Source organism: Aulostomus chinensis, chromosome 24 (assembly GCF_037954235.1).
Source record: "Aulostomus chinensis isolate RoL2024-O1b breed Wild chromosome 24, RoL_Achi_v1.0, whole genome shotgun sequence".
Taxonomy (NCBI): Eukaryota; Metazoa; Chordata; class Actinopteri; order Syngnathiformes; family Aulostomidae; genus Aulostomus; species Aulostomus chinensis.
In genome coordinates this window covers 3,642,681-3,667,898 of record NC_141343.1, presented here as the reverse complement: position 1 = coordinate 3,667,898, position 25,218 = coordinate 3,642,681, and the positions used below count along the sequence as shown (strand labels likewise).

At 48.4% G+C, this 25,218-nt stretch overlaps 1 protein-coding gene across 8 annotated transcripts in view; it reads right to left on the bottom strand.

Moving 5' to 3' along the window:
• The window catches only part of sorcs2 (sortilin-related VPS10 domain containing receptor 2), a 186,501-nt gene that overhangs the window by 38,285 nt on the left and 122,998 nt on the right, over nt 1-25,218 (bottom strand). For all 8 annotated transcript variants that reach the window (XM_086197831.1, XM_086197830.1, XM_086197832.1 and 5 more), the window contains exons 4-5: nt 2,697-2,861; nt 280-353 (exon numbers count right to left, since the gene is read on the bottom strand). In XM_086197831.1, coding sequence (XP_086053957.1) covers nt 280-353; nt 2,697-2,861 — 239 coding nt within the window. The remainder of the gene's footprint in view (nt 1-279; nt 354-2,696; nt 2,862-25,218) is intronic.

Here is a 25,218-nt window from a genome sequence, read left to right as displayed (position 1 = left end):
TATCAAATGTATCCTACACGAAAGTCAATCAATCCGTCCAATACTTTCTGCTGGGAGTAAATAATGACCTCATTATCAGGTAGAGAAGCCATTCAGTATTTGAAATCCAACACCTTTACAGAGATGCAATGGCGTGGATTCAACATCAAATTCGGGGTGATTTGCTACCTGAAAAGTACAGTCCGTGGCCAGAAGTCCACATTGGTGCTTCTATGTCAGAGTGCGTATAAACTAAAGGTCTCTGTGCTTTCACGATTCTCATAATGTAGCCTAACTTACCAGTAGACCCTGTCCTTGGTCACCCGTTCCTGAAGTGAAACCCACTTGCGGCCGAGGTCAGTGGAGGCGAAAAGCTGCACGGAAAACAGAGAACACCGGCTGGATCAGACCGAGAAAAGACCAGTTGAAAGCAGGCGAGGAAAGATGAAGTCCAACGCCGGCTGCACTGATCAATGGAGGATGAAGTGAAGAAAAGAGCATCCAATCAAAGAATTTCATGCCTCACCAAGTCAAGGCTGGGCTCAGTAAATCAATAAAAACAGGAGGAAGGTGTGCGCGTTTGTGTGATTGTGCACTTTGAGCTAATAACTTATGATCAGTGTGTTGCGCCGTGGTGTGTTTGTATGTTAAGTATTGATCTGTTCACCCTGACGAACTTCCCCATATACAGAATCATGAGTTCAAACATCGACAACGCTGAATGTGATCTCAGCGCGTGATGGTGGAAGATGCTCCTGTGAAGAAGGTCAGTTGTGTCTACTTCCTTTCCTCATAACCAGGACGACTGATCCCATCTCTGGTTTCAGCTGCGAGAGAGAAAAGCCACGCAGAAGTCGGCCTCCCAGCCTCTTTGCTGCTGCACACTGAGATCCTCCTCCTCTTATGCAAGCATCACTGCAAACTAGAGCCTGGCATCAGGACTCTGAGTCCTCGCAGGGGCCAGGTTAAGGTGAGGGCCAGGGTCAGGTCAGGGTGAGGGCCAGGGCCAGGTCAGGTGACAGCCGCGGTCAGGTCAGGGTGAGAGCCAGGGCCAGGTCAGGTGAGGGCTGGGGCCAGGTCAGGGTGAGGGCCAGGGCCAGGGCCAGGTCAGGTGAGGGCTGGGGCCAGGGCCAGGTCAGGTGAGGGCTGGGGCCAGGTCAGGGTAAGGGCCAGGGCCAGGGCCAGGTCAGGGTGTGGGCTGGGGCCAGTGCCAGGGCCAGGTCAGGTGAGGGCTGGGGCCAGGGCCAGGTCAGGTGAGGGCTGGGGCCAGGTCAGGGTGAGGGCCAGGGCCAGGTCAGGTGACGGCCGCGGTCAGGTCAGGGTGAGAGCCAGGGCCAGGTCAGGTGAGGGCTGGGGCCAGGTCAGGTCAGGTGAGGGCTGGGGCCAGGGTCAGGTCAGGTGAGGGCTGGGGTCAGGTCAGGGTGAGGGCTGGGGCCAGGGTCAGGTCAGGGTGAGAGCTGGGGCCAGGGTCAGGTCAGGGTGAGGGCTGGGGCCAGGGCCAGGTCTGGGGCCAGGGTCAGGTCAGGTGAGGGCTGGGGTCAGGTCAGGTCAGGGTGAGGGCTGGGGCCAGGGTCAGGCCAGGTGAGGGCTGGGGCCAGTGTCAGGGTGAGGGCTGGGGCCAGGGTCAGGTCAGGGTGAGGGCTGGGGCCAGGGCCAGGTCAGGGTGAGGGCTGGGGCCAGGGCCAGGTCTGGGTGAGGGCTGGGGCCAGGGTCAGGTCAGGTGAGGGCTGGGGTCAGGTCAGGTCAGGGTGAGGGCTGGGACCAGGGTCAGGCCAGGGTGAGGGCTGGGGCCAGTGTCAGGGTGAGGGCTGGGGTCAGGTCAGGTCAGGGTGAGGGCTGGGGCCAGGGTCAGGTCAGGGTGAGGGCTGGGGCCAGGGTCAGGCCAGGTGAGGGCTGGGGCCAGGGTCAGGGTGAGGGCTGGGGTCAGGTCATGGTGAGGGCTGGGGCCAGGGTCAGGTCAGGGTGAGGGCTGGGGCCAGGGTCAGGCCAGGTGAGGGCTGGGGTCAGGTCAGGGTGAGGGCTGGGGTAAGGTCAGGGTGAGGGCTGGGGCCAGGGTCAGGTCAGATCCTGCTGCACTTCCTGCTCCGATGTTCAGGCTCTTCTGGTGCGTTTCTGGCGTCAAGCACGACGCTGAACTTGGGGGACAAAACAGACACTCATCTACTTGGAATGGAAACGGGGTCCATTGTCCTTTCTTAGCAGGGAATGCAACTGCTTACACTTTACTCTGGGAATGACTCTAGAACTTTTGGCAAATGTGACCTGACGCTAAAGGATCCATCCCGGTTTTTGTTAGTGGGAGAATGATTCCAGCCAATAAATCTGACAGGTGTAGATGTCATTTCCATCACTAAACACGGTGGTGATCGTCTTTCATTTATGCACAAAGTTGCTATTGAAGACCGAACTGGGTCACGACGATAAATGCTTGGGCGACGCTGGTCTCGGTCGGCAGTGAAACCAGAGATTTATTCAAATGGTGTGCATTTTTGTATGTCTTTCTTCCGCTTGTGTTGCCCTCCAGGTGTATCGTCACACACTTAAATCACACATGGAGTTTCCTCTGAGGTTTGTGTTTCGCCGTTGGCTGCGGTGAAATTGGAATTTTATGCATTGCTGCCCCGCCAACTGAGAGATCTTTGGCTGGCGTCGTCTCAGCGGCCTCGTCTCGTTCTCACTTGTGCTCTCTGATGTTGCTGCGTCTCTCTGTTCCTCACCCTTCCGTCTTTGCAATAGGCCAGAAGCTTGTCTTCTTCCTTGGGGTGGAAGATGAGCACGTCTGGGGTGAAGGAGACGGGCTGTCGCTGAAAGGAGGAGCCTTCGTCGGTGCTGATGAACAGCATCTGGTCCCGCTCATTGACGGAGGAGCCCATAAGAACAACCTGCAGGTCAGACAGACAGAAATCAGAGGTCGGGGGTGGAATCGACCGGCGTCCTGCTTAGTCAGCAAGCCTGCAGAAAACAGGGTGCCTGTATCAAGGCCTTTCACAGCCGCAACAACCTCCCACGCACACCGCCATATTGATTATCTACTCTCAGGTTTATAGCCTATAAATTGAGGGCATTAAACAAGCAGCGCTCACAGACCCGCCGAGCCATCAATCACAATAATGTTCTTTGGAGCAAGTTACCAATTGGAGCTCGTGCCATTGACTGGAATGCGTTCAACAAGGGTTTAACTGTGGTTCTCCATCATCCCAGTGTTGCTAGCTGGTGAACGCACAAGCGTAACCATGAAAATCACTGACTGGCGGCTAACGAGAAGACTCCTTTCCCCATCCTCACCCTCCCACTCCACACTTTTCAGAAATGCAACGTTTACACTACTGTTACACCGGCCTGCGCTCCCCTTCCATGAACCAGTCTACCATCCAGTCCCCCATCAAGCTGGCTTGCTCTCCCTGCCTCCCCTTCCATGAACCAGTCTACCATCCAGTCCCCCATCAAGCTGGCTTGCTCTCCCTGCCTCCCCTTCCATGAACCAGTCTACCATCCAGTCCCCCATCAAGCTGGCTTGCTCTCCCTGCCTCCCCTTCCATGAACCAGTCTACCATCCAGTCCCCCATCAAGCTGGCTTGCTCTCCCTGCCTCCCCTTCCAGAAGCTTCCTTCTTCAACTGTTATTAACATTTCCATGTTTCCTACATTCTGTATTATAAACTGTTTTCTTGTCTGTACCAACATCTCCTGCACGTCTGTCCCTCCTGGTGAGGGATCCTCCTCCCCTCCTCACCCTGAGGTTTCTCAGATTTTTCCCTGTTAAAGGTTTTCTATGGAGTTTCTCCTCAGTCGATGTGAGGGTCTGAGGGCAGAGGATGTTGTTATGATGCCATGAAGCCTGGAGACAAACTGGTGGTGAAAACGGGCTCCACTAATAAAATTGCCTTGCCTTGCCTTTATTTCACAACTGCAAACTGGTCCCACTCACTGGCTGCGCCGCCGCTTCACCTTCACAACGCGGCGCAATATCCGCCCGCCACAACAGCTCCGCCGCCAGTTGTTTTATTTTTTTTAAAGACATGGTCAGAAAGATAATAGTTCTCTTTTTTGTGTCAGAGTACTCAGAGGTTACTCAAGTAGAAGTACTTGTGTTGAAAAAAAAAAAGACTGATAAAAGTGAAAGTTCAAATTCCTTGTTTTTGTTACAAACTTGGCCAATAAAACTGATTCTGAACAAAGTATTTGTACTTCGTTACTTCCAATCCGTGATAATACTGATCATCCCACAGAGGACAAAAACCGCAGATGAATTCAGGGAAATGTAGGTGGAACGTTGAATTAAATTTTGAAGTAAAAATACAGGAAGAAGAACCCCCCCCCCAGTAATTAGAACCTGCTGACAAGTGGCACTCGAGTCAAACTGAGCATCTACATTTTCTCCAAACTCTAAACCCAGCTTGACTTCCCAGCTCACACAGGAGACATTTTTTGGGATACACAAAAAAAAAAAGAAGTGTTTTTTTTGTTTTTTTTTTAGTTGGGTATAAAGACACAAGTTTCCTGTAGTACAAGTTGGGAGGACTTTGATAGATTCCTCCTCAGAGTGATACCTCAGCTTTGGGAAGCACAGCGCTGCTATTGTGCTCATCAGATAAAAGCAGCTCTAAACTTGCCGCATGTCTGCTCCGACTGGAGGGTGCGACGCTTTAAAAAGGACGTATAGAAACAAATCTCAGCCCTTTGAGTCTTGAAAGAGCTTAAACACCAGCGTGGTTTTGCAAAGGGAAGATAATCTGTGAGATGTTTGATGTGACAGAGGAGACCGAAGTCCTGCATCATTCCTTTAATCCACCATGAAACGCTACCATCCCAAGTTTCAGAGGAGTGTGGTGTCATCGCGCAGTCGAGCGTGAACGCAGGAAGGTCTCTGACCCAGACGGGCATGTCAGTGTGCATCACCGCTGCGTTGCACGGTACCGCAGATGAACGTGCTCGAGGATGTGAGAAACTGAAGAAGCATGTACACAAACACACACGCATGGATGTGTTGCGGTGTCTGGCAAGCACAAAAAAGAAGTGTAGGTGGATTCAGATGGAGATTTTTATGTCTGGATTCAGGATTTCTGTGCTTCTGGATGAAGAGAGATGAACTCTGAGCTGCTGCTGCTGCCCTTTGGTGCTCAAACCACCAAGTAAAAACTCTGTATTAGGAGTGGATGATGTCATGATAAAGATGCAGCATAAAAGCCTTTCATAATCTACGAAATATCATTTACTTTCACCATTACTTCCACAAATGGCCCTCCGTGGAAAAAAACTTCAACAGTAATGAAACTGTTGTCACAGACACAAATCAAGTCGCTAAAGGAAGACGACAAGATGACGCACAGCCGGCGCTCCTCCACCATGCAGCGGCAGCAAAGATCCACGACGTCCCGAATCCCAGAGTCCAAGCCGTCTTCCCTCTCCCAAGATGAACACCAGGACATAAACTCGGCGGTGATTGTTAAGGCCGCGGCAAGCGAGGTGATCACGCTCCAAGTTCATGACTTCAGTGGAACAAACTTCTTCTGGTTTGCAGTACGAACACCATTTTGTTAATCAAGAACACATTTGGAATTAAGAATTTGAATCAAAGTGGGATTCCAAGAATACCCCCCCCCCCAAAAAAAATCGTAACATGTTTGTAATAGTCAAAGTCAAAGTCCACTTTATTGTCAAACATGCTATACGTGCACGACGTACAGCATAGAGGAAATTTCAGTCCTCTCGGACCCACGGTGCAAAAACATGTTGTTGTACATCGCTGATGTAAAACAAAGAGCTAAAGTGGCTGACGTGCTCAAATCCTGCTCAGTGTTGTTAAATTTCAGTTGAATCAATCTTCTCCTCAGTGTTAAAGTGGTTAGTCACTGAACCTCATAACTTCAGTCTGCGGAGGCCTTGTGGTATTCAGTTACCACGGCAGCGAAAATAGCAGTTCAAACAGAAAGGCCATCTCATGAACGTGTTTCTTTCGAAAAGTGAGGAATGAAATCCATCACTAAGGGCTGGAGGGTGGCACGGTGGAGCAGTGGTCCTCACGGTGGCCCCCCATCAAGAAGGTTGTAGGTGGAGCCCCGGCTGCAGCACGGGGTCTTTCTGGGTGAGAATTCCATGTTCTCCCTGTTCCTGCTGGGTTCTCTCTGGTACTCCAGCTTCCTCCACAGTCCAAAGACATCAAGAGGGACCAGGTTAATCCAGACTCTAAATTGACCGTAGGTGTGGCTGGGAGAGCCAATGGTTGTCTGTCTCTATGTGTTGGCCCTGTGATGGACTGGTGACCTGTCCAGGGGGAAGGCTGCTGGGATAGGCTCCACCCCCCACCACCCTCAACAGGATAAACAGAAGAAAATGGATGCAGTGAGGGCTGGGAAAAAAATCATTTTGATGAGAAAATGGACTCCTGAAACCACTAACACCCACTACACACGAGCCTTCATAGTTCTGATGAAATGTGCTGTCGCCCCCACAAAAGTTTGTGTGGGTCATGATTGACGTGCATCCAAACACTCGTTGTGTCGCACCGACATCGGAAAAAGAACAACAAGCTGCTCAGGAAGACTGTGGTCTCAATTTGACATGGAGAAATGACATCACCGCAAGACGCTTCGCTGTCAGTCAAAAGATTACGCGACCAATGACTGAGATGTTAGCAGAGCGCCTGGATCGAGTCCGACGTGGGAGCGGCAGAATTCAGTGGCTGAGGAAGCAAAACTTTTATCAAACCGGTACCGAGTGTTAAAGCTTCCTGATGTGTGTGCTGGTGTCTGTGAAAGACCGAAACTGCTGAAATGCAATTATTTAGCTCTGCTCCAACAACAAGATCTGATTCCGATCTTCTTTAGTGTGACTTGCTTTCTTTGGGTTCCCTGATGTCTGATTGCTGCTGTCATTTAACGGATTGAATGTCTGATTCCCTCTCCATGAGCAGACCGTCTCCTGACTGAACACAGGCTCAGCCTCGTCAGTCCATGAGCGAAGAACCTGCACTCACACAAACATCCACCTCTCAAGACTACGCGGGCTGAGTGGCGGCAAAGGCGAAATAGGAGTGAAATCCAGCGGGGGGCGGGGTGGGGGGCACAACGAATCACTGAGTGGCTCTGAAGATTCACGGCTGGCGCTCTGTGAGAGCCTGTTTGTGTCTGCAGGGAGCGAAACAGCACCACTTCTGAGAGGCCGTCAGCGATTCTGGCTGATGCAAAGCGGGTATTGGAGAAGGAAGCGACAGTCCAAAGCATGAAAGCAAACACTGGGCTCATCCAACTGCTTGTATTAATGACTGAACGCGGACAGAGATGATTGACACGTGAATCGATTCTCACCTCTGATTCGGCTCAGGTAAATGGAGCAGGATGAAACGTGTCTACTGGCCGTCATGGATTTTTTTTTAATAGTTCAATAAAACTCAAAGCTTATAGACTCAACAGCCACCGTTGCCTCCCTCACACACCAACACACACCTCCCTGGAGGCAGAGTGAGGAATAACACATGCCAGGTTGGAATGGCGGGTCGGGGACACCAACACGAGCAACACCTTGTCCTGCCGGTGTCGGCTGTAGCGAGACCAGAGGCTCGACAGCACAAACGCATTAGCTGCAGGGAACCTCCTGCATTAAACATATTTGCTGCCTCTTCAGTTGCGGCGCCTTCAACAACGGTGCAGCTGAATAGAAACATACCGCAAATACATGCACACAAACATTCAAAAAGAGGAGCGCAGATACGGGCATGGGGGGGGGGGGTGGATTATAATCTGACCTCAGATTATTTCCCTTTTGTTGTTCATGCAAACTTGCAGCTTTGCAGCCTTCCACTTTCTGAGGCCGTTGCAATTTAAGTGCTGGGGAGGACCGAGGAGGGGGAAGTGTGTGATGAGTACATGCTGACATGTGTCGTGCACAGCTAGCTGGTCTCAGGTCAGCTCTGTAACTCCCTCCATCACAAGACTGAAAGATCTTCAAGAACATCGAGTCCAGTTGCCTGAGCAAGGCACTAATATATGATATGACCTGAATAACGGAGGGAAAACGCGTGTTTTTACAAACCTTTGATCTTCTAACTGTCCACGTCCAAGTCTGGCGTGATGTCATGCAGCATTTACTCCCAGTTCTTGGAGGTGTTTCATCAGTTCAGTTCGGTTCTTTCATTCGCTGCTCAGATGGGCTGAAGTTTTCTTCCACCACGTACACGGTTACATTTATTCACTCATGTTTAACATAAAACTCGATTCCATAAATTAAACTGATGTACTGAAGTGCAGTTTTTCATTTTGCTGCCTCAAGTTGAGACACAAAAGCTGCACTTGAGTCGCACCACAACCTCCTCGAGTACAACAATCGCAGTTCTGCTGAACAAACCTTTCCAAGCAAGTTTGACAAGAATAAGAAGAGTAATGAGCTTCTTTCCAGACTAAACTGAGTTTAAATGTCATAATCAAGGCTGCTCTCAACTCAGAAACCTCAGAACTGATTGAATGAGTTTTCTGATTCCTGGAAACCAAAATCGCCTCCTGCCTGGTAGCCGTGAGCGTTGCTCTCTGGTTCATCGTGATGGGCTCAGCCGTCTCCTGCCTGCCCTCCCTCTCACTGATGGATCGCTACGTCTTCATTGCTCTTCCAATATTTCCTCCATCTCCCTCTGATCTCTCTCTCTCCAGCTGTCGATGGCGGACAGCAGGTCTAGTTCTCCATTAGAGGATGAAGAACCTATGGGGAACTCTCTCTCTCTCTCTCTCTCTCTCCTTTTTAATTACACGTCTCTGTCAAGTAAGGAGGCGAAGAAGAGAGGGAGGGAAGAGAGGAACCTCGGAGCAATTATTCCAGATTTAATTACATCAAGTACAAAAAGCGTAGATGCCTGCCTGAAGCTGGTGTTTGCCTGCGTAAGAGTGTGTGAGAGGAAGCTCCACTTAAGATCCCTGAGAGATTTAATCTAATCCTGATGGCTGCCATTCAAGTGCTCTCTCCGGCCCTCGGAGCAGTCAGAGCCATGACGGTTCTATTCTGCTCTACAGGAAGACAGTATGATATACATATGTGTATATATATGTGTGTGTGGGTGGGTGGGTGGGTGTATACATATACATAAATGTCAGTATATGTGTATATATCCTGTAGTATTCAGATTCTATATTCAGTATAACACCACATATAAGCACCACACTATAGTGCAGACTCAGGTTAACTCCTCCAGGAAAATTCAGGTGCCACCACTCTGGGATTCATTCCCGCTAAATTTAAAATTAAATAAATAAAAAAGAAAGACAGACGCTAGCTTCACAAATGCAGTACTTCAGCAGTAAAATCTGTCAGAACTTCAATCGCTCAGGAGTACAAAATAGATGGAATGAACACATTTTTTTACACCACAATTTCTGACCGACTTATTGTGCTGATTCACTGGAGCTCAGCTCCAGACTCTTCAGTTACAGAGGACACGTCTAAATGTGGAGTCAGCGGCTCTGACGCCGCAGATGCCGAGACGAAGCTCAGCTGTGTTTACACGCACGCAGCCGCCGAGCGCCTACCGACACCGTCAGGGTCACTCGGCCCTGTCGAGAGCTCTCAGAAGCACATCGAGGTATTTTAACAAGGTTTTAAGTGCACTACTGGCGGTACTCGAAACCAGTGAATGAGCAAAACCAGAGCAGGACTGGGCCTAAACAGGGACCACACGAGGAGGTCCTGATCCTCACTGTTCCAGGGAGGTGTGTCTGACTGGAAGCCTCGGCGAGCTGACGAGTGTCCATCTGACCAGATATGAGAAGATTTAATTGGACTCTGACGGCGCTTCCACAGGAAGTTGATGTGTCCTTTTGTTTTGACAATGGAAATAGAGATTTACCAGCAACTCACAAGGACTTGGAGTTTTTTCTGCTGTTGATGGTGGAACAGAGGAGACGTTGAACTTGAGGCAGCAGCGTTACTGTCGTCCCGCGACAAAAATCATTTTCCTCTTTCACTTGTCTTGTTTTTAGGGTTCTCAAGGCCTCCAAATAGATTGAGTCTAAAAAAAACATCTTTGACTTCAGTATTTAGATCAAAGTTAGAAATATTTGTGTGTGAACATGAATCAGTCCCTTTTTTTGGATTGATGCAGAAAAAAAATGCTTCATATTTGAAGCGGCTTCAAAGCTGGGACAAAATTCTGACGATTTTTTTTGTGGTAAAATTACAGGAACTGACGAAATTTGCAATTTAATGTGAAAACTTTGACTTCTACATTGCTTTCACATGAATGCACCAATGAGGTGATGATATGTCTCGACTCGCTGAGGAGTTGATGTCAGTTCTTGACCAAAAATGTAACATTTTCAAAATTTTTGCAACAAAAATGAATGATTTTTTGATAAAATTTTGCATGAATTCACGCAATTGAAGCATCAAAGTTCCAATCGGGGCCCTGGGAGAGCTGCTGGGACCAACCTCATTCAAAACTGAGCTTTGCCCCCACCGAGCCTCATCTGGTGCTCCTGGCTCTCCACACACAGCAGAGCCGCCCTGAGAAGCTTTCATAAAAGCTCAGCGACTCTCAGTTGTTTCTTTGTGATGATCTGACAATCAAAGAAGTCAAAGACGCAGCGTAAAATAAGCTACTATTATTATAAATATGTGTTCCCTTGGTGGCGGCACGGTGGAGCAGTGGTCCTCACTGTGGCCCCCCAGCAAGAAGGTTGTGGGTGGAGCCCCGGCTGCAGCACGGGGTCTTTCTGTGTGAGTCTCCATGTTCTCCCTGTTCCTGCTGGGTTCTCTCTGGTACTCCAGCTTCCTCCACAGTCCAAAGACATCAAGAGGGACCAGGTTAATCCAGACTCTAAATTGACCGTAGGCGTGGCTGGGAGAGCCAATGGTTGTCTGTCTCTATGTGTTGGCCCTGATGGACTGGTGACCTGTCCAGGGGGAAGGCTGCTGGGATAGGCTCCACCCCCCTGACCTTGAACAGGATGAGCAGAAGAAAATGAAAGGATGTTCTCTTGGTGCAGGTCGACAGTTTCAGTTGATCTCCCTCCACTTCAGCTCAGCAGCATGTCGTAGGATTCTTCCGGATGCGTTTTCCCCTCATTTTCTGTCAGTGGCTCTACTAATAATTACAGCTGCAGGTAATTAATCCACACTCCACGCCCCACTGCTCTACACCTAATTTACTACACAATTTAAAGACTGCGAAGTTACACGAGAGCTCTTAGTGCACAGGGGGATGTGGATGGGCGGTGACAGGGAGGAAGGGAGATTTAATTTCTGACCAAGAGTGAGTCACAGTAAAGGGAGGGTCAGCAGGGAGAGGAAGGGAGGGTTCGGACGAGGGGCCGAGGAAGCTGATGAGCGTAAAAATAATGATGGCTGGAGATGTCACAGCAGTGGGTCTCCAGGGACTTGGGACGGACCAAGTGTTTGGAAAACTATTAACCTGCGAATGTAAAGACATCAAAAGAGGAAATTGAATTTCAGTTGCTCCTTTTCTGTAAAGCTATCATTTCTGCTGCTCTTCATTTATCTCTCCCATGAATAACAATTTACAGCCACTAGAGAGTGAGGGTGACACAGCGGCTACATGGGAATAGAAACATTTATGCATCCGTGGCGGGGCGAGTTGCGGAGTTTCTCCAGCCGCGGTCATTCGCTTCGAGTGAGAAAATGAACTTGGGGTCTTGTTTGCATGCAGGAAAGGTGACAAAAGATGGTGAAAGATGAGGAAGAGGATGGCGTGGCGATTGGGCTCCATTCTCTCAATCATCATGTGGGTAATTCATGTGTGGCCTCCATTAAAACTGACCCAAACTTGGCTCGGTCCCCAGCACCGAAACACAAAGATGAAACACGAGACAGGAGGCAGGGGAGAGCTGATGGGAGAAGGAATACTGGGAAGATGGAGGATGAAGACAAACAGGCGAGACGCAGGTGATCACAGCAGGAAGTAACAAGAGGACACACGAGCCGAGTAGATTTCACAATAAAACAGGAAGTGAACATGTTCCGATCTAAAACACAAACCACAAAGACATCAAGGAAAACAAGGAACAACGCAAAGATCAAAACTGAGGAATCCATGAATAATAAAAAAGTGAAGAGTCCAGAATAAAACTCAACACGGTTCAGACGGGATTGTGACAAACCCCTAATGAAAGGACGGAATCACAAGAACAACAAGAAGAAATCTAACCACATAAAAACTGTTGTCAGATTTCTGTCTTCGAGTGCACATTTGTACCAGCTGTCAACGCCGTAGGGCCTTAAACTGCCTCATGTCGGAGGATCTATGGTGAAGGCGCCAGGCGTCTGAGACCCTCTGCACGTCTCAGGGCCTCAGGTGAAGCAGTTTTTGGTTTTTCGGGTCTGTTGGACCGTTTTCATGTCTGACACTTGTACCTGTAAAAGCAGGAAAAGCACAGGCGGGGCGCTATCGCGTCGCCATGTAACGTATCGGTGTCTTCACGTGTCTGTGGTCTCTACATATGTCTTACACGTGTCTCTCTGATTCAAACAGCACTTCCAGCTCCTCCACTGAGAGTCTATCAGACGTTGTGTCTAGAGGAAGGGGAGCGAGAGCGGGAGGGACTCGGTGGTATTTAGTCAGGCTGTTTGCTCTGACTGGAGCTCAGACGATCCGCCTGAAACCTGCAGCGTGGAGGTTATTGGACTGAAGGTGAAAGTGGAGAAGTGAGGAAGAGGAATGCAGAGGTGAGCCACCTGTGAGAACTCCTAATGAGGTTGTCAGACCTCAGGGAAATATGCTCATGCAGCACGATTTATCCTCAGGGGACCTTCAGGGTTCTACATCCTGGTTAACTGTTAGGATATTTTAGTCCGGGAAAACGCAGTGGACCAGCTGACCATAATCTGTTCCCCCCGGCTTGAGAGTCTTCAGCGTGACTAGAGGTCCGTCTGTCCTGCTCCAGCAGGAAACCTCAAGCTTCTCTTTGTCTGACTACATGGATCAGCGCTGACTGGGGGATCCGCACTGAGATGTACTCCCTCCCCCTGGTCCTGGGTCTGCCTCGCAGCCTCCCCCAAGCTGCCTGGAACACCTCCCTAGGGAGGCATCCTGACCAGATGTCTGAACCACCTCAACCAGCTCCTCTCCACCACCACCGGTCGTGACCCGTATTTCCAGGCACCAGGTGGGAGCAGGAACCACAACGGACCGCTAGATTGCGAGCTTTGCCCCCTGGCTCAGCTCTCTTTTCATCACAACAGGGAGGTGAAGCGAAGAAAAACTGCTCGTGCTGCTCCGATTCTCCGGCCCATCTCACGCTTCCTGTCCCCTCACTGGAGAACAGGACCGCGAGATAAATGAACCCCCTCATGTGGGGTCAGAACTCATTCCCGACCAGAGGTGGAATGGAAACATGAGTAGAACATGCACATCCTTCAACATGATGTTGTTCTTTTTTAGTTATTTTCAAAAACTGTATCATTCTTGTAGTCAAGTCTCAGTGCAAACTGCTGAGGGAGGATGACCCGCTTCCCTCCAGCAACAACTAGAGGGCGCCTGTCAGCAACATGCTCTTTGGGCTTCATTTGAAACTGATCGATTCTGATTCTTCACGATTGCTCAGTTTGATGTTCAAATGTAAATGATTTAATTTAGATTTGGTGTCATCCGATCCCAAATCTAACTGATTCTTCCTCAGACTTGAGTCCTGTTTTCCACCCAAATTCCACCCACCACTTTTAAGGCAGCCAGGGGTCACATGACCTTCCTTGCTGGAAGCTATTATTAACTTTGTAGCGCTGATAAACCAAAAAACAGAAGCCTCATCATTAGTAACCTACAACCCACTGTAGCTGCCCATGAATACCTTCATGTTTGGGGTTTTACTCGTGTTTCCTGTGGTATTTCTATGGGATTTACAGCACACCACATACTTGTGCGAGCAATGTCATTTCCTGCTACGCTGCCGTTAGATTTCTGTAAATGTTTCCAAGACGAGCAGCTCCTCTGTAGGCGATGTGCTTTACCGCTGTGGGTGTGGGGCTTCCTGGTGTGCTGCTGTGGCAAGAAAACTCCACAGCTATTCCCTCTTCTTGGAGCTGGATGTCTGATCTCTGACTGCAAGCGGGCTGAACCACAGACGAGCGCTCGCTACAGGGCTGCGGCTCTGATGCATAAAGCAAACAGGCGGTACTTTAAAGCCGCCATGCTGCAGACTCGTTACTGTGTGCTTGTCAATTAGTCAAAACAAGTCCTCGCATCCTCCGCTTGCATTTAGGTGCGAGCACAAGTGATATTTTCTGTGCAAACAGAGGTGCGGCTTTGACTGAACATAGCAGGGTGCAAACCCACCTGAGCCGCCATAATCGCGCCCGCCTCTGTGCAACACCCGCCACCCACAATTGTTAGTTTTTGTTTTTTTATTGTTTCACCAAACTGATTTTGCAGGCACACAACTGTCATCATTTAGCAATCGAAATATGTGTTTTGTCACACGGGTCGTGTTTGTGATTGGAGAGGGATGGAACACAACAGCGGCGCTGGAGGAGAGAGAAGAGCGTGAAAGCGAGGGATTGAGAGGTAAACGTGACCTCTACGCTCTCCTGGATACGGTCTGGCATTGTTTGCTCGGAGCATCAGATTACGTTTTCGAGGCTGCATTTCAACACCATCTGTTTTTATTGACCCCTCATCCCTGAGTTTGATAGCGCTGCCCTGTCTATCCTCTATCTCTCCATTTCTTCTCCCCTCTGACACATGGAATAATGAGGCGGTGGCAGCAGTGTAGGCTCCTGCAGTGGGAGACAGCCCAGCGAATGGGCGAGACCCCCACAGTGAGCAAAGGGAAAAGTCTCTTTGCAACACTAATTTTACTCTCCCACAAGCTTCCCGGTGGGAGGAGAGAATATCTGTCTCACTCCAGAGCTCTGTCTCACTCCAGCGCCTCTATTAGTAATCTGTCTGTGTCTCCAGCGCAGTCACATCGAAGCTCAAGACAAATAATGAGCAGCGAGGAATTTACATTTCCACCCTATAGTTCAGGGTGTAAATTAATTCAACCAACAATCCAGTTCATGGTGTTTTAAGTGGACGGAACACAAAGATTTGTCCCGGAGGAGTCTGAAAAATTAATCATCTTCCATCTCGAACTGGTGACATCATTTGGCACCAGTCGCTGCAGTAGCGATCTGGGACTGGAGCCAGTGGACGTCCCACCTGACTCGCAGGCTGCAGCACATTCTAAATCAGACAATGACGGATATAGAAAATTAGTGTTACACCTTGTTCTTATAATCTAAAACAGACGTCTGCGGGGCCGCTGACTCTGAGTCCCGGCAACCTGGAGAAACTGCTGTGAGAACTGAAACGACAGAAACCGTCAGAACATTTGTGTTTGGACCTGATTTATCACCTGCACGTCAGCCGAGCACCAGAGGTGATCAGGACTGAGGGGCTCTGGTATCGTTCATCTAGTCTAGATCAGAGGAAAGCTTGGACTGAAGGTGCCCCTCCAAACTGAAACGACGGTTTATGAAGTCGTCATTCATTCCTTCAGCGTTCTGGAGTCTGGATGTGCTCTGGTGTGTCGACTGTGGTCCTGAATCTCTTTGCTGACTCGGCTCAACCTCCTCTGATGTGGAGGAAATTCTTTCCTTTTGCAACGGTTCGCGTGACGTCGGGAGGAGCAAAACCTGACCGGGTGTCGTCTGAATAAAACGCGCCGGGCACGTTGGGAACGTCCCATCAGAGGCTGCATGTTGGCTCTGGAGATCTTCAGCTGACACTTCAGACATTATTAGATACTTTGTGAGTGGGCGCGCGCCTTGGCAGGGACCAACTACACGTATCACGTTATACTGCAGTATTCGACATACTTCAATGGAAAATTAACAATGGAGCTGAGAATACAAGTTGCCGTGTATAATGACATCAGATGATTTTAAGTTTCTCCTCCGTGTTGGCGTCTGACTTCTGCACATACGACTGACTTGATATTTATTTTTACATATTTCTTAGTTTTTCGTGTGTTTGCTGATTTTTAAAAATTTTTTTTATATTGTTGTCCTTCTGTTGTTTTGTAAGCGTCCGGAGGAGACACACAATGCATGTCACTGCACGTTCAACCGAGTATGATGTGTATGTGACAAATAAATAAACTTTGAATTTGAACTTGAATGGCCACCTCTTTAGCGACCTCACTCACGACTGCATGAAATACTGCACCATGCAGTGGCTGTACTGCAGCACCTGCTGAAGCAGAGGTGCAGAAGTCGTATTTTATTTACAATCTGTTAAAAAAAAAAACCCTGATCTTTAGAGCTGGAATATTGATATTGTATCAGGAAAAATATTAATATTCGAGGCCATATGGCTATTTTTTTCCCAACTCTATTTGCATGTGTATTCATTGTTTACCTGGAATTACACGGTCACAGTCAGTCTGGTGGGATTTATGACAACAGCGCATTTAAACAACATCAGTTGACCAAAGTGCTCCACAGGCGTGTACAAATAAAAAGAAAAGGTTGAAAACGGAATGAACTACAACTCACACACGCGCGCGCGTGGATGTTAAACCCTACAATCACACAGGCGTGAAATAAGAACAGTAATCAGGGTGTAAATCCGGCCGCGAAGACAAATCGATGAAGAGGCAGACAAGCCACTGAAACAAACACAGGTCCAATAGGAGAAGAGATTGAGGAGGTCAGAAGCCCAGCTGAAGCGTCTCAATCTGGGCTTTAAAAGATTGAGGGGAGGGGGCCGATATAATGGGGGGGTAAAGGAGGTTAAAGGGTCAGACACAAAAGCACCATTGAGTGTTCTAAGAACAAACAGCAAAGGTGGGAGGGAAGAGCAGGGCAGAGATGCTCAGTCTACTAGCAATGACAGCCTGGATCGCCCTCAACGAGACAAATGCTCACATAAATATTTGTTCAAGCCAGTGATTCACACACGTTGGATTTTTCTATTTTAATTTGGAAACACACAGTTTCTCACTCTGGGTTAATCGTCTTTAAACATCCTCTCAGCGAGAGCGGAAGACCACAGCACTGTGCGTTAAAGCCGGAGATGTCTTGGGCGGGGCCCGTCGACAATGTCGCAGCTCCGGATGATTGCGACAGAAGCGATGTGCAGTGACAGCGGCGTCACGGGTGTATTCAGCCGTACGGCCCCGCGCGTGCTGGGCTGGTAACGTATGACGGTAATCAGAAGAGACGGCCGCAGCTTGTTGTGGGAAATGTTGGTGCCTCATAGCTGGCTCCTGTCCAACGTGTGTGTTCTGTTGATGCGGTTCCAGTTCCCTTTAGGCACAGCAGTGTGAACCCCAGTTTCTTGACTTTATGTTAAAACCCGTGTGAATCTCCCAGTAGCTGACAGTTGATGCTGGTTTCTGGTTGAATTCGGGGAAATGCGCTAGTTTAGTGCTGCTTGAGAGAATGCTAACAAGGTAACCCACCAGACTTCCTGGCAGTCTTTTTAATCATTAAACACCTCAAAAAAGTAGATTTTAATGCAACTTTATTCATCGCATATTTTATAAAACTGATTTCTACTTGTTATTATCCACAAAACCAGAAGCCCAGCCCCATTTCACACATCCGTATTAACCAAAGAGGCATCTTTTTTCATGAAAATCGATTCTTTCTTGAAATTGACAGTGCACACACGGTTGGGAGCCATGCGGCGACTGATAAAACGCTGCTGAGCTCTTTCCTCTAACTGTGTCATCATTTCTGTTAGAGAAGGTGTGTAACCGTGAGTGTTAAAGAGGATGCGGTCACGGTGGAGGCGAGCTAGCCGGCTCGTGCTAACGGCCTCTGAACAACAGTCCTGACGTGCTGTGTTCTTGTGTTTCTCACGGTGGGCTGATATGAATGTTTTATGGTTTGACTGAATCGAGATCAGTCACCATTCAGGGGCCTGGAAAATAAACAACCTGCCTCACGCTTGCATTGCGACTCTTTTGAGTTGTGAGATTAGCATGGGCACCAGATGTGTGTGTGTGTGCGTCTGTGTGTGCGCGTGTGTGGGTGTTTAACTGTTTACCCTCCTGGGGATATCACAAACACAGCAGAGTAAATGAGGTGAGGGACGAGTGTGAACTCTGCCACTCCTTTAATCAGTCTAATTGTTTCAGACTGAACTCTCCTCTCGCTGCCTCCTCTCCTCCTCCATCATCCTCCCCTCTCCTTCATAATCAGCTCACCAGTGTTCTCGCCATCTGACGCCACCTCCTCAACTCTGAGGTCTGATCGCTCCCTGAAGGCCAACGTCCCAGGTTCTGTCGCTAAAAGCGAGTGGAAACAATAGATGGTGATGAAAGCTGCCACTGTTCCATCACCTGCTGCTAGAAGTGGTGCATCTCAGTCCAGCCCACAAGCACAACCCAATGAAATGCTTACTGATGAATTTCTCCCTGGGCGCAATAGGTTACGGCTATTAAATGTGATTCCAACAGGGGGCGCTGTCCACATTTAGGTTGGCTACAACATTAAGAGACATTTTAAAACGAAGCCCACAAACTAGGCGCCACAAACCTTGTCACCCAAGGAAAAAAATTCATGAAATTATCTTCAGACTTACATGCCAGGTAGGATCATTTTTCCAAAGCAGTCGACCATCCAAGAAGCCATGAGACGGTTTAGTCGCGTGCTAAGCACAGCGAACGTTGGCGGAGGCAGCTAGCGTGGGCCCTGACAAAGCGTCAGCCCGTCGCCTTGGCACTGTCATGTGGCGGCGTGTGGACTTTTTCCCGTGACTCTTCTCAGTGCTGGATGACAGTGCTGGTATCTAACACCCAGCTACTTAGTTTGTTTTATATGTGTGTATATTTCATCAGTGATCAATGAATCGGTGTCGATCAATGAAGTAACGCTGCCCTGCCGCCACGTCAACCAACAGCAATTTTCATTCATTTTCACCAGTAAAAGGACATCGCTTTGCATATTTATTACCTGAAATGAGGCTCTTACTCTTCTCCTCGTCTTTCACTCTCTTCATCATTCCTCCTCTCCTCTCTTATTTCCTCTCTGCAGTGGAGGTCTTCACTCATCCTCTCCTTTCCTCCTCTGCCATCGACCTCTTATTTCCTTTCCTTTCATTGGGAAAACCTGCCTTATTATCTCTGCAGTTTCCATAGAGAGACAAGGGATGTGTGATCAGGCTAATGATAATTAAATAGACTCATCATCATTATGGGAGAGCCCCCCCCCCCCCCACACACACACACACACACTCAGTCAAAACGCCAGCTGACCCCAGCAGTCTCGTGCTCGTCGGCGAGCTCGTCTCCAGTCCCGGTAGAATAAGTGCGCGGTGAATGACCTGCATGTCTGAGGTTGTATGATGTCATGCAAGACGGAAAAAAGAAAAATGACGAGAAGAATGGCAAATAGTCGTGAATGAATGCTGACGTAAATGAAGTTTAGGGTGTCATGGGAGGAAATGGAGGATGTTGGAGATCACCAACGTCAGACGCAATGTCACCGCCGTGTCTGGACTCGGAGCACGCACTCAGGTCTGCATTTATTCTTTATAGTCTTTGGTTTGTTGCATTGTTTTTCTTTTAAATCGTCCCTATTTCCTCTTTCCTATTTTTTCTATTCTTTTCTATTTTCTTGTCACTTCCTGATTTATTTTGAAATCACTCCCCACTTGTGTGTGTTTCCTGTCTCTAACAGTGTTTCCACTGAGGGATTTTGATGCACATTTTGCTCATTATTGAAACAGCATCATGAGGAAATGTGAAAAAGACGAGATGGAAACAGCTGATTCGGAGAAACTCTGACGTAGCGAATCTAGAGCTCCCCTGCCTCACCAGCTGTTTCCTCGTCTTCCTGGTTCCTGGCTCAAACTTTGTCCTCGTCCCAGAGCAGCAGCAGCATCTACAACACCAGCTGACACCTCAGAACCGTCACAGGCGGTGCAGCTGTCAGTCATTCCTCCACAACTCTCTCCGTTTAAACGTCTGTAGACCAAGACAACAGGCCCATGTGTTGGATTTCTGGGTTTTCTTCTTCTACGCAGCCTGTTATGTTGCCTATAGTGCCACCTTCTGACAGAAATGCACGCTACAACTGTAAACTGGTTTAATTGCTTCCAACCACTGGATGGCTGTAATTTGCGCGTCCTCTATTCCTGTTTATGGTGTCATCACCTGTGTTTATCCGTCCTCATCAGCCCTCCTCCTCCTGTTCTCCACCTGCTCCTCCTCATCTCATTGGCTGAGCTATTGATGTATTTGAGTATCAAGCTAGGTCCGATGGGACCAGCCGACTCCTTTTGAATAGCATCTTGGATCGGTTTCCAACTCGGAGTCTCTGTCCAGTGTGGTTTAGAATGCTGGACACGTAAAGACTTCAAACTCCCCCTCAGCTGCTGTATAAACTCTTACGAGCTGATGTTGGGCCGATGAGGTCACATGAGCACTTGGAGAAAGAGCAGGAGCATCAATTTAACATCACTTTTGATGAAACCCTGCTGACACCGGTTGAGATTAATGCAGTGTGTGTGTGTGTGTGTGTGTGTGTGTGTGTGTCAGAGAGAGTAAGAGGAGTCCAACACTAACTGGGTACAGGTCGTGTTTTCCTGCCCACCAATTACACACCCAGCAGGTGACTGAGAGCTCAGCCGCTAATCCCCGTCTTCCTCCTTCAGTCTGCCAACTTTGATGTCTGTTCATCTCTTATTTTTCTTATCGGCTCCCTGGTTTTGAGACCATCGGGGCAGAGCGGAGATATCGGACGGTAACTTTAACCTGTGGATGTCAGCGCGTGCACTGATAGACTTTTCCAAACTTCAGAGGCTAATTTCAGATTATTTTGGACATTATTTGCAGTTTGGTTGCATAACATTTTCCTCTGTGAGAAACTGCAGCGCTCATTGATGGTGTGACAGCGACTGCACGCGTCCGTAGGTCGAGGAAGTCACTGCGGTTGTGTTTTAGCAGTAAAGAGTTTTGGGTAGATTCACAAAATGTCTGCTTAGCTACTCGTGTTTGTCGACACAGACTCCTGATGACTCCACACACAGTGGAACCATGAGCTGACAGACCCGACCCTCACTGGTTCAGACCATGTCATGTGATATTGGCACAAACTCAATGAGGTCATAGGCGACCGCAAGTTGATGAGGGTGAGGACATCAGCAATTATGCAGCCTGCAAACATGCAAAAATGGAGAAACCTGCTGCCTGTGCAAGTTCAGGGTGTTCTGCTGGGACCACGATGGAGGTTATCGCCTCCTTCATTCCAGGAGGATGTGGGTCGTAGCTTGGTGGCGTGGAGCTTTCTGATGTCATACATCACACTACCGACATCCGGTTATGGAGAGTTGGCATTCCTTTTGTATTTCCTGTCATTGCAAAGATCTGTTTCTTAAATGTTTCTTTTCTTTTAAACTCTCTGCTGCTGATATTCTTTATCTGTGTTTTCCTTCCCTCCATTCTGTCTCTTATTTGGTGAGGTGTTGGTGGCCCCAGCACCCTGCAGCTTTCAGACAGAGCGGTGGTTGGCCCGGTGACTGATGGGCCCCGTTTGATCCTCAGACCATGTTCTTGTTTCCGCACAGACACAGCAGGTCAGTCGAAGGGAAAGCAACCAGCATCAGCGCCGCCCCTCCACTCGGTCTCCTCCACGTCTCTGCCCTCGCCGCCTCACAGCGTGAGCATGAAAGAAGCTGAATCGCAAACACCATCCTTAAACACTCCGCTCTGGGACAGAAGCCTCGCTGCAGCTCTCTGTTGCACCCACCTGTGATTTGTTTCATTTTAAATTTGACCGTCGCCATGAGAAATCACGTAGAGTCAAGTTTTTGTAGAGCCAAACAGGCGACCTGACGTGACACCATGGAATTTATTACAAATCAATGTGCGACCTTGTCAGCACGTCCCAGAGCATCTAGTAGCTAGTCAGGTTGATGTCTGTCTTCTGAGTCAAGCAAAGGCGGCGACGTTTCATTCGACTCTCAGGTCTTCTGTGGACACGTATCTTTCCATTCCATTGTTTGGGACAAACATCCTCTGTGGCGTAGAACTCAGATGCCGTTGCAGCGTTTTGAGTGAGCACATCAATCTCTGGGAAGGCGCTCGTGTCTTTACGAGCTTGCAAGTGTGCCAGCAGCCAGGTTGGCCAGGGACGAGTGTGAGGACCGCACAGCGGCGTGATGCTGATGAGGAATCAGTCACCACCATCATGAAAGACAAAGCTGCTCTCTGATCCTGGCATTAGCGTCATCTCAGAAACCTACCTGTTCCTCAAAGTCACATGACCGTTCACATCCGTTCCAAACGTAGCTCGAGAAACACAGAAGAAAACTGGGCACCAGCCAGAAAGGTCGGCAACGCCTGTACTTGGTTATCTGGCCTGATTTATGCATTCAGATGGATATGAATTATTAAAGGCACGTCGACATACAGACTGAGGTTGTTTGTTTGCATCACTAAAAAAAGGAGGATGATGTGATCGCGATGTGCCGAATGACAAAAGGACTCGAAAGCGTGGAGGACGCCGCTCGTAACAGCGACGCCACAATTCGGAGTGATCAGTTATGATTGAAATCATGATAAGAATTCTAATCATAACCATTGGCCTTCTTTAGCTGCACACACATTTCTAACAGGGTACAGTAAGAAACCAAGCTCAAAATTAAAACACGGCGGGGAAATTCTGATGATTCTCTGGCTCGGTGTTGTGAGCAGCAGAACAGTCCAGCTGAAGTCAGAAGAGAGGAACTTTTGCTGAGGAGAAGTTATTCTTACGACTTAACGAGAAAAACGCTGGCCCCCTCAAAAGAGACAGAAAGCGAGAGTCCTGCTGCTCGATGGGTAACTCCCTGACATGTTGATTTTGCGATCATGTTATTTTGTTTTATCATTTTCCTTTCCTCATAATCTTCTTTTGCACTCCAAACATACTGCAGCTCCTCTTGCTGCCTGTCAAAAATAAACCCCTTTGCCGTTTTTTTTTTCCCCTAGTAAGAAAGCACACATGCTGACGTGTGAAACCTCGCCGGCCTCCCTCGAGACAGCACCGCTCTTCAGTTCCCAATCGATGTCTGTTTTTTTTTTTTTTTTTGTATCCAATTGGGAGCGCTCCCTGTGGCCGTGACCTGCTACCACAGTGATCAATGACCAGCAAGTTCAGCAGCCGTGAGTGGTGGTGCGGGGGGGGGGGGGTGGCAGTGTGTGAAAACGGGCATTTCTGCCTGGTTGTGGCGTTGAGGCCAGATATGTCACTCTGTGTCGTGGTCATCAATCTGTGCACGCTAGATGAGGAGATTCTGACATTCAGCGCTGGCTTGCTGGAACTCTCGTCTTTGGGACAAAGCACCGACGGCTCGACGTTGTGCTGCTGTACCTGTTAGACCTTCGGTTGTCGCCTTGTGAGGGTAGCGACGCTCATTTTCTTGTCTCAGAGGTGCTTCTTGGAGAGCGAGGTAGGTTTGTACGGAACGACCGTTTGACTTTGCTGCTCTTCTCAGACATCAGGCTGTAAGTTACACCACGTGTGGAAATGAAAGACACCAATGACATTTGCTCAGCTCAGCATCAGGAAAGCTTTACTGTCAATCATTAATTTTATATTTCTGTCTTGCAAACAGGCTTATTTTGTCATTTCCTCTTTCGTTAACGCAATTTGTTTTCCATCCAACCCCTCCGCACATGAGGCATCACTTCATTTAAAGGGATTTGCTGAGATTAAGGCAGACATCAGTGGAGAATAAGATGAGCACGTTTAGGTATTTTATGAGCAGATGTGGAGCAAATTACATGGTTTGGATGACAATGTGCCAATTCAAATTATCCTCAGCCTGCTGTGAGCGGCACCGTCGTGTTCAGCGGGTGAATCCCGGCGTACCGAGTGGACCCGCTCAGCTGCTCCACAGCTCAGCTGCACTTTCCAGCAACTGCAGCTTCAGCTCAAGATATTAATCAATACTTGATTGGGGGGCAGGAATCAACGATAAATCACAGCTGGAAATACGACCACCTGCTCGATCAACCGTCGCCGACAAAATCTCCTCAAATTTGAATTAAAAGATGGTTTGTATTTTGTTTGAAGGTCGCCGGTTTGATCCTGCCATCGTGTCCTTGAGTGAGATACTCAACCCCCAGCGAGTAGTACAGAATACACGCCTTCAATCAGCATTGAAATTGTATACGTATGTCACGAATTTCTGAAATGTTGACTGCTTTAACTTCCAGCGGAGATCTTTGATTTAGTCCAGCTGATTGTAATATTCGGACCTTCACGCACTGAGGATCGGCTCAGGCCTCGTTTGTTTACAGTTCATACTATATTCTATTCATGAAGACGTTTCAGCACAAACAAACAGCAACAGAAGCTCATAGTTGGTTGACTTCAACAAGTCTTCACCATCTCTCCCTGTCTCACCCGCATTATTCAGATAGAAAAGCATAAATACGTATTACCCGGAGGGGCTCGCCTGATAAATGCAGCCCCCAGCACCTACCAGACACGGGTGTCATTATGGAGCTGGTGGTGATCAGAGGAAGGAAGAGCTTGTTGCCATCTCAACACACATTTTAGGCGAATCTCTGTGGGACGCCGGCTTTGATCACTATCATTTCCTCTGTGTGTATTTGTGGATGTCGTCACTTGCTGGCAGCCAGTACTTAGTTGATGTGTGTTTTCACGCGCATGTACTTTTGTCCTTGTGTCTGCCTGATGTGTATCAGCTTTAAAACGCAAATGAACATCTACAAATATGTCAATGCACCGATCGTCACTCTGCACCTGAGAGTGCGGCCCTCCGACCAGCCGGGATTTCACCAATAAAGATTAGCCTGAAAGCTAATCTAGAGTTTGCTATAAGCTAGCGATACTGCAGGACTAAACCAGGATGTTCGGCGTGTTTATCGCTCGATCCACCGTGATGATGCATTTTATTCAATCTAGTTATTGTTAAGACCAGGAGCAACGCGCCATCGGATCCACTTAAGCTGATTTAATGAAGGAATAAGTGCTGAGTTCATGTAGAACGAGAGAAAACTACAGGACTCCAACAGTATGAAAATCACATCATGTGCAGTTTATATAATCAAATAAATCTCTTCTGATTCCTTCAGATAAATCATTTGCAACGTGATGAATAACTTCATCTCCACATGTAAGAGAAAAATTGTCAATTATTTGCTGATATACTATTCAGAAACATGCACACACACACACACAGTATCATTCGATGTCCCATGTGGAACATTAATATTCTCTCAAACACAAGCAGGAATCATCATCAGACAAATCCCTGTCCCCATCCCAGGGGGGGTCTAAATAAACATCACAACAGTCTCCGTGG